Below are 9,897 nucleotides of genomic sequence, written 5' to 3' on the forward strand. Positions count from 1 at the left end.
GGCGCAGGAGAGGAAGGCCCTCTATGAGGTGGATTGATTCAGTGACTGGGATAATTGGGATGGGAGTGTCAGAGACGGTGCGATTGGCACAGGACAGAGCGGAGTTTAGGGCTGTTGTACATAGGGTCGCTATGAGTCGCAGGCGACTCGACAGCACAACACTCGACAGCACATAACAACAACAATAAATATTTGTCATAATGGAAGCATTTAGTTTTCTTTAAGTGCTACTAACACTGAAGGTCTAAAGCTTATTTATTGTTCTTATCAATGCCATTTGAAAGCCAGTCCAGTTTTACATTTATCTTAAAATGAGATATATATAATTTGCTAATTACTGTTTTAACCATTTAATAAACGGAGCTTTAAGGTGCAAAATAGTGCTGAAGCACAGAGATAACAATGTGAGCCACAAAAACAAAGTAAAATAGCATCTTACCTTCCTCTGTTTTTATGCTACAAGTTAGAAATGTTCTACTTATCTGAAACATTCAAGTACTCAACAGTCAAATGTCACCAGTGGCACAAGTGGAAGAGCCACACAAGGACTTAAAAAAATGCTAATCTCTTAACCATACACACAAAGAATCTTGTAGGCTAACAAATTTTAAGAATAGCACTTTCAATCTGTTTATTCACAATTCAACCAAAAAAAATAAATGACAAGAATAAATTTCTATCAGTCCTGATTGCCAACGTTTGCTTGGTAACTCACACTCTGGGTCTTCCACTGAAGCTGTCTTATGATGTCAGCAGAGCAGCCTTGGTGATTAGGTTGCTTTGTGGTTCTGCCACCACACAGTACTCGTTCTGGCTCATTCTACCTTTTTTCCATCTCACTGGAGGACCTGGCTAAAGAACCCTGTCCTAAAAATCACAACTGGGAGAGCAGATCAGGACCATCCCAAAGGAAAGGCTGAGAAGAGGTGAGAAGGTTCATTTTCCAGGGAAAGGGGAGACTCACAGTAAAAAAGGCTGATGAAAATTCACTTCTATAGTAAGATGTGTAATGATCAGAAAAGAAACAGCATTAAGATTAACCTCCATGGGCTACTAGATATGAGAAAGGAGAAGGGAATAAGAATTAATAAACAGATAAGCTGGGTGAAGGGAAAAGTAATATACAGAAAATGGCTGATCGAATTATTACTAATAACATGAATCAATTGTAATTAACATTACAAAATACATATGCATGACTAAAAAGCCCAATATAATTTATAAATGTTCACTCAGAAAAAGGGGGGGGGGAAGCAACAGTTACAGCAATACACATTAGGATCTAGTTTAAAAAAAGGATGTACTTACAGGAACTTACAATAGGATCTGTTTAAATAATGGGATTTCTATGCTAGGTCAAGCTGAAGACATTGTAGTTACTCTGAGTCTAATTAAGCTATAGATAAGCAAATTTTCATCCCATAAAAGCTACGGAACTTCACAGAAGAGACAATTCAGAGAGTTGAGGCTCTGTGGCTAGACTTCTAGTTTCATTAGCTGTGTTAGTAACACTCAGGGAAGTTACTTAATCTAACTTTCACTTTTTTGTAAAACAGGATCAATAAAGGTTCATATTTCACAGATCGTGGCAAAGGTAAACCAAGACAATGAACTCAAAAGTGCTTACATAGGTGCCTGGCACACTGTTGTTACGTGCCTTTGCAGTGCATGAGAGAAACATATTATATACTAATTATTATTATTATCATTATTTATCTTTAGTTAAACAAGCTCAAAGACAGTCACTCCAGTCTATAACCCATTAGAACCTGGAAGTGAAAGGAGGTTCTCACATCAAATACAAGGACACATAAAGCTGCTATGTGATGAAAGGTATTATTTTGCTTTCAATTTATATATTCAACTAAATTAAAAATGATCGAGCTGTAAAGCTAAGAACTCTTTTCATTTTATTGTCTTTTCTTCTTTTTATACTTCATATGAATGATGTTCCTCTTTTTTTGTTTTATTTTAAAAACAGCTTTTATTACAAAAAATTTCCAACATCTATCAAATTCCTCCATCTCTTCTCATTGCTGCTGAGTCAGTTCTGGCTTACAGCTGACCCTCCAGCAGGCTTCCAAAGACGTAAATGGCACAAGAGCGCATCTTTCTCCTTTGGAGCAGATTCAAACCTCCAGAGAAGCACAGTTTTGTTATTAACAGCACAACCTTCTACCCACTATGCTACCAGAACGATGTATACTCATCTACCAAAGCAGACCACCACTGAAATGAACCCAGCATACAATCAACCATGACACTTTGCTCTTGTTATCCTCAGGAGTCAATTCTGTTTCCCAGTAGCATTACAAGACAGAGTACAACAGCTCCACAGGGTTTCTTAGGATGTAAGCAAATCAGGTTCTTTCTCCCCTAAAGCTGCAGATCAATCTGAATTGATGACCCCTGAGGGTCAGTGGCCTAGAACTTAAAGCAGTGAACCATTAGGTCATATAGAAACAATACACAGCTATTCTTGCTTCACCTCTATCTCCCACCCATGCCTCCTTCTCAGTCAAATCCTCCCAGTTCATCTCCTTAGAAATTTTATGACGTTCAGAATTTCTAAAACATACTTTTCTTTTTCCTAAATTTGTATACATTGTGTTTCAGTCTCCTTCACTGACATTATGTTTTATATAATCATTTTCATACACTATGTTTTATAAAATTAATCAGCATTGAACTATACCCACATAAATTATACCATCTTTTTAGGTCCCTGCCTGATCTCTCCCATTTCCTTTACTCCCTCCCTCTACCCACCAAATTATGTGACCTTGTGATTCCTTCTACCCATCCTCGCCACTCTGCCCCCATTCCATTTATTTTACTAACAAATTTGCTTGCACTAAACAAGTTTTCTATTCTTAAGAAAGTCTCTTAAATTCTTAATTAAAAGAAAGTCACTAATATATATTTCAATTATATTTATAAATTTGTTTTGACGCTTTTAACCTAGGAAGTGACAGATTTAGAAAAGAATAGATCTGTTTATCATAGCTGAAGAAAAAGGCTTAATAAGGTATTCGTCATTAATCTTAAAATCATGAAGAAAAAAAAGGGAGAGAAAAAAAAAAGCAACCCTTAGGGAATCCCACAGGTGGTCTTTTCATGAAACATAACTCTTAAATAAATAATTTAAAAGTACTACCAGCACACTGCTAAAAATTACTTGCCAAGAAACATATCTGAAATACAATTTTACCTCATTTTCTGCATGGAGATCAACTTCACCAGCACACTGCATGGAACTAAAAAAATTGCTGAATTTCTCATTAATTTTTTCCACCAGCTCTTTTAAAGGATTCAGCCACCTTTCTTTTACCTATCATTAAGGGCGATATGAAAACACAAAAAGAAACATTTTTGTATTCCACTACAAAATTTCTCATACAACAAAATTAATAGCTCTATCAATTTGGCCATAACACACATTACGCTTTTTTTCTCTTAAAATCTTAGCATTACATTTTCCATTATTCTATAGTTAGACATATGTAATAAAAAGAAAAGACAAAAGTAAACGATTACCTGTGAAATGTTTTCCCTATATTTATCCAGTTCAACTCTCTTTCTTTTTAGTTCCTCAGTTAACTGTTCTATTTCTTCTTCTCTTTTTGTGTATTCCTGAACAATCTGGTAGGAAAAAAAATTCAGATAAATCTACTGAAAGATAAAATTAGATACAATTTTGCATCAATTAAAAACTTAACTGAAAATATCAACTGTGTTGCATTATTTGTACGCAATTAATTTATGCTCTTCTAATCTACTGAAAATGTAATTTTTCTATCCTTGAAAAAATATTAGACATTGCAGTATTTCAGGTCAGCTCAACTATTCTTTTTATAAAGAAAAGCACAGAACACTGTGTTCCTTAGGAAGAATCTATTTAAAATTCTAATAGATTCAGAATCTGGCATTTAAAGCACATTGTTCCTGCTGTCTAGCTTATTATTACCAGGAGCTCTGGTACAGAGTGGGAGGCAAGTACTGGAAGAAGTGTGTGTGTGTGTGTGTGTGTACGTGCACATACGCCTGCCTATGTATAGAGGCGGTAGTGTCTGCTGCAGAATGGGAAAAGGGAAAGAAGCATACTGCAGGATTCAGTCCTGTGAAGCAAGATGCTCTCGATCGTTCTTCAATTAATAAAGCATCAATTTCATCCAATGTATTAGGAAGGTCTTGGAAAGCCTAAAAGAGAAAGAAAACGTCCATCATCACAGTATAATAAAAGTCTGATTAAAATCACCAAAAGAAAAATAATCTGCGGATTATTTACTACATGTTCAACAGCATGCTAGCACGCAACAATACAAAAAGGAATTATAAACAGGGTGTTCTGCCTTCAAAAAGTTTACACTGTAAGAAAACTGCACACACAAAAAATTTTTAAAAATCAACAAAAACAAAACAAACAAAATCAAAACAACAAAAAACCTGGTTAACACCTTAATGCAGTGAACTGATGCTGAATATTAAAATATGTGGTATATACATCATATACATGGAAACGAAGAGAAAAAAAAATCAGTTCATGCTATAGGAGAGTTAAGAGAATACAGACACCTAGAATTCAGCTCTGGGTCTTAAAGCGAATGGTTAGGGAAGAGCAGGGAACTACAACTAGGAGTGTGGAAAAAGAATGAGCACTGCATACCATGGGGGGTGAGGAGCTGTGTCCATTTGGAATGGTGGGTACTTGCTGAATTGGTAGAATGGGTCCAGAATATGTGGGGCATTGAAAGAGAGCAAGAAGTTAGAACTTTATACTGTCATTATGAAGAACCACAAAAGCATTATAGGAATCCAATTATGCTGACAGAAGTTCACCATAGTCCTATCTTCTGAGTCCATGCCACAGAGACAAATTAGCATACACACTTTTCTACAAAGGGGGGTAAACTAAGTATTTTGCCTGGCACAAACTGCAAAGCAGTTGCTATACTTACTGAAGACACAGAGCGAGTCTTGAATTACTGAAAAGGATCCTTAAACATTACATTATACCTTAACTCCCCCCATGTTTTTACCTTTAGGAAAGGAATTCATCAACTACCTCTAAAACGGGAACAAAACAAAACAACAAAAACCAGATCCAAAGCCCTTGTTTATCAGAGATCTTTAGGATGGAGGAGAAATGCCCAACAGAATTTCGAAGGGGCCGTTTTTACAGAGAAGCGTATTACCACATTTTTTACTTCGGAAGTGTAGCAGCCAGAGGCTCTGAACTTTGAATATCTTCATTAGCAGATGAACAATTCCAACCAAACAAACACTAAAAGCCATCCCAAACTCACTGTCTTCAACAACTCAGACATTAAAGGACAGAATACACCTGTCCCCAGGGTTTCCAAATGTGTAAATCTTCACAGAAGCATACTGCCACATATTCCGCACAATGGCCGACAAGTATGAACATTTAACCACTGTACCATCAGGGCTCCACAACTCTCTAATAACCAGTAAAATGAAAAGCCAAACCCATTGCCATCATGTCAATCCCAGCTCATGGCGACTCTCCAGCAGACCTCTGATGCTGTAAATCTTAATGAGAATAGACAGCCTCATTCTTCTCCCTTGCAGCTGCTGGTAGATTCAAACTTTCAGTTGGCAGTCCATAAGGTAATCCTTTATGCCACCGAGCCCCTTTGACTCTTGGACAGGAATCTTAAAGTGGTGAAACAAAAATCTTCATTTCACTCACCTTTCCTGCCGCTTTGTGCAACCTGTTTCTCACCTGAGATCACCATTACAGTAAACTCTGTTAGCATCTGATGAGGTAAAAAAATTTAGTTCTTTCTTGCTCTCTACCTCAAATTCATCAGCAAGTCCTGGTAGCTCAGTCATTAAAAGTTACTCCAAATCTGTCAGCTTCTCTATAGCTTCCACCCTAATCCAAATGACTATAAAATCTCTTGCTCAATAGCTTATCTTTGATATAGTAGCTGGAATGCTCTTTTAAAAAAAAATTACTCATTATCACTGTTAGAAATTCTCCAGTGCATTCTAGCTTAATATATACAGTAAGAGAGAGAGGGAGGGAGGGAGAGAAATTGATCCATCTCTGGTGGTGTAGTCTGAAGCTGACTGTGCTGTTAACCCAAAGGTGGCGCCTCTCTGCTGGTTCTAATCTGTCAATGGCTTTACAGGAGAAAGATGGGAAATCTGTGATTTACAGTCTCCGGAAAACTTGCTGGAAGAAGCCATGAGCCAGCTCCTACTCATGAATGGTGGTATGTGTATGAATGTATCTATAGTTCTCTCTCTCTGCACACATATATGTATACATATCTCTAATGACATATATCCCAAATTGCCAGTATGTTGTCCATCTCTCTGCTTGGATCTGAGATGTTTAGATCCATTGCATTTCTTTCTATTCCCACATGCCATATATGCTTTTGTTTGGGGGGGCGTTTGTACTAACTGTTCTCTCAAACCCTTCACTAGAATCAGAACTCATCTAAACAGCATGCTCTCAGAGGGGCCTTACCAGACGCCACTCCCATCACTGACAACTCTATTCCCTTACCTTGTTTTCCTTTTCTTCTCGGCACCCACTGCAACCCAACCTTATTGATTTTGTTACTGATTTAGGATTTTTAGTATGTCCCACCTTCTAAACTAGAAAATAAGTTTCTAGTAAAGAAGGTACATCTGTCTAGTTCAACGCACCCTGTATCAGGTCATAAGTATCAATTATCTAATTCTGTTCCTTTCTGAAAACAGTGTAATTTACCAAGAACTGAATAATGAAACTTTCTCCACTTATTTTATGATAGTATTAGTACAACTTATCTTACAAATATATACTGAATTTATGTATCCTGTCAAATTCATTCTCTTGTCTGTGTCTGCTATCACAGAATAGGAACTTTTGAAGGTGTGGAAATGATAATCCAATTTAGTTACTTTACAGTTCTGTTTATATAGTTAGTAGACAATCTACTGAAATGGGTAACATTTGAAATTAGAGTTGAAAAGCTATATAAATATTTAAACATTCATTTCCTATTCATTTATTTTGACTGTTTTCTCAGAGTAGCTATACAAGCACAAGGTCATTCTAATTTATCTGACAAAGCCCAGAGTTGCAAGTGATGTAACTATGGTGCAACTTGGATTAAAGGGTCATATTTCTCATCTGACTAAGTCATTGATATGTAAGCATCTAAAGTACAGTAACAGAAAAAAAGGCAAGCTTTTATCATTTTTCATTATTGGCTGATATTGGCCCTACAGATAAGGGGGCCTTGGTGGCATAGAGGGTAAGGAGTTGAGCTGCCAAAGCAAAGGGCAAGCAGTTCAAGTCTACTAGCTGCTCCATGGGAGAACAACAGACGATCCTTCTCGTGGGATCTAGTTTCAAAACTGCCACTGAGGTTAAAACCACCACAAAACCAAAACACAAAGAAATCCTCCAAACAACAACAATAACAAAACACCCACTGAAGCTATGAATCAGTTCCAACTCAATGGCAATGAGTTTAGTCTGGGAATCCCAGATTCGTCTTCTATTGATGCCGAATTTAGTACCCTAATTTCAAGGAAAACTTTTTACTCCCATTTCACTTTTCTAATTATCAACCCTAGTTACTATTTCTAACATAGTAGTTACTTAGACTTAGCTCTGGTGGACTAGTGACTCGGGAGCTATCAACCCAAAGGCAGGCAGTTTGATGCTCTCTAAGGAGAAAGATGGGCCATCTTCTCCCATGTGAGTTCTAGCCTCTGAAAACCAACTGCAAGTTCAGCTATGTGTTGGTTCTAACTCAAATAACAGGAACACAACAGACAACACATTTAAATGAAAAAGTGTGGAAGTACAATTTTTAGTTAACACATTTAAAAAGATTTAGTACGAAGTATTAAAACTATAATACTCAAATTTGTGTACTGTAGAGAAAATATGATAAACTAAATCATACTACATATTCACTTTAAAGATGGAAGAAAAAGAATCCCCAATTTTTCATGGTACATCAAGTTTTCTGTGATCTAGTACAATGCCTAACACATGGTGACCTTAAAAAAATGTTAAATATGGTATAGGAGGCATTAAATACATTTTATACTTACTGTCTGGTATTCTTGTGGAACAGTCTGCTCAGCACCAAGGTTACATACTTGCCTAGCTCTCTTCATGAGTTCCTTGCATTTCTGCAGTAATCTCTGTCTATTTTCATCCAACTCAACATAACGTTGCTATAATAATAAAAAAAAGAAATATTTAAAAAATCAGATTCAGATAAGGGTCTCATAATACTAAATTTACAGACTATGACAGGTCTACCACAAGAAAAAGACTGACAACCCAATAGCAAAATGGACAGACTCTTCACAGAGGAAGACATCTGGATGGCCAAGAGGTACCTGAAGAAATGATCAAAATCACTGACAATAAGTGGGATGAAAAGCAAAAACACCATCCCCCAGACACCAAGTTTAACACAGCAAACAATAAATGCTGGAAACGATGCAGAGAGACTAGAACTCTCCAGCACTGCTGGTGGATTTTAAGACGGCACACCACGCTGGAAGGCACTTTTGGACTTTTCTCTAAAAACTGAATGACAGTGATTTGATATGACCCTGGGAATATACTACCACAGGAAATCAGAACCAAGACATGAACAGAAATAAGTACACCTTTGTTTGGAGCATTGTTATTCACAATAGCAAGCAAACAGAAATGACATAAATATACACTAACAAATGAATGGACTGAGAAATTGTGGTACATTCATACAATGGAATACTATGCAGGACTCAGGAGCAATTATTTTGTAAAATACTATGTAACACGGCCTAGAGAACATTATGTTGAGTTAAATAACTCCGCTTCTAATGACAAATATTTAAGATCATTATTATAAAAATAGAAGGATAATGGCGTAAGATGTGTACAAATGTCCAAAAAAAGAGGAAAGGGGATAAGAAAAGGTGGCAATCAGTAGGATAGCAGAGTGGATGAAGGGGGGCAAAGGAATAGGAAACAGTCAATGGGGACTTGAAAAGATGGGGTAACAGCAGGCATAGATCAATAGTAATTAATGACATAAGTACAATGTATATGGTTATATGAAACCCAATGTAAATGACAGACTGTATAAAACACAATGTACCTGAATGAAACAAAGTATACAAATCATTGTAAACAAACCAATTAAAAAAGTTTAAAAAGGGAAAAGAATACAATGTATATGAATGATTGTTTTTCCACGTGTTTTTTTTTCATATTACAAAAGCACATTTTTGTTTGCAAATTGAGTAATTATAATCACAAATACTTTCCAAGTATCTTTCTTATAGTAATCATTTATTCAAACTCATTTATTACTTATAATTACTGAAAATCTATTTAATGTCAGTACCGTAATATATATTGAGCATAAAAAGGTGGACAAACATAAAATTAGCTACTATTTACTGAGTAGTTACATGTGTTAGACCCTTGGCGAGGTACTTGATTTATATTATCCCCTTAATTTCTCATAAGAACACTGTGTAATAATATTGCCCTTATTTTTGTTGTTGTATACAGCAGAGTTAGAACCAACCCATAGCTGACCCTCCAGCAGGTTTTCAGAAGCAGTTAATAGCACAGAGACTGCCCGTCTTTTTCCCACAAAGCAGCTAGTGGCCTTAGACCTTTGGGATTACTGTGCAGCCTCTTGCTACTAGGCCATCAGAGCTCCCTATTTTGCATATTAAAAACAAAAATAACTGCAAAGAACTAATGAGCTTGTCCAAGTTCCCAGCTAATGAATGGCTGTCAGAACTGACATCCATGCTTGCTTACGATGCTTTCACTCACGAGGAACACACTGGAAGGACTGTAGAGTAAGCGCTGAGAGTGGAAGAACGCTAATAAAACCTTCATCTGAT

General features: G+C 36.6%; 1 protein-coding gene across 1 annotated transcript in view; it reads right to left on the reverse strand.

Annotated features, from left to right (window-relative positions):
* The window catches only part of SMC5 (structural maintenance of chromosomes 5), a 118,408-nt gene that overhangs the window by 7,360 nt on the left and 101,151 nt on the right, over positions 1–9,897 (reverse strand). Inside the window, exons 18-22 of the mRNA XM_006894404.1 lie at positions 8,089–8,214; positions 4,667–4,711; positions 4,105–4,200; positions 3,538–3,642; positions 3,212–3,331 (exon numbers count right to left, since the gene is read on the reverse strand). Coding sequence (XP_006894466.1) covers positions 3,212–3,331; positions 3,538–3,642; positions 4,105–4,200; positions 4,667–4,711; positions 8,089–8,214 — 492 coding nt within the window. The remainder of the gene's footprint in view (positions 1–3,211; positions 3,332–3,537; positions 3,643–4,104; positions 4,201–4,666; positions 4,712–8,088; positions 8,215–9,897) is intronic.

The sequence above is a fragment of the Elephantulus edwardii genome, unplaced genomic scaffold (genome assembly GCF_000299155.1).
Source record: "Elephantulus edwardii isolate Elephantulus edwardi_28Jun2011 unplaced genomic scaffold, EleEdw1.0 scaffold00141, whole genome shotgun sequence".
Taxonomy (NCBI): domain Eukaryota; kingdom Metazoa; phylum Chordata; class Mammalia; order Macroscelidea; family Macroscelididae; genus Elephantulus; species Elephantulus edwardii.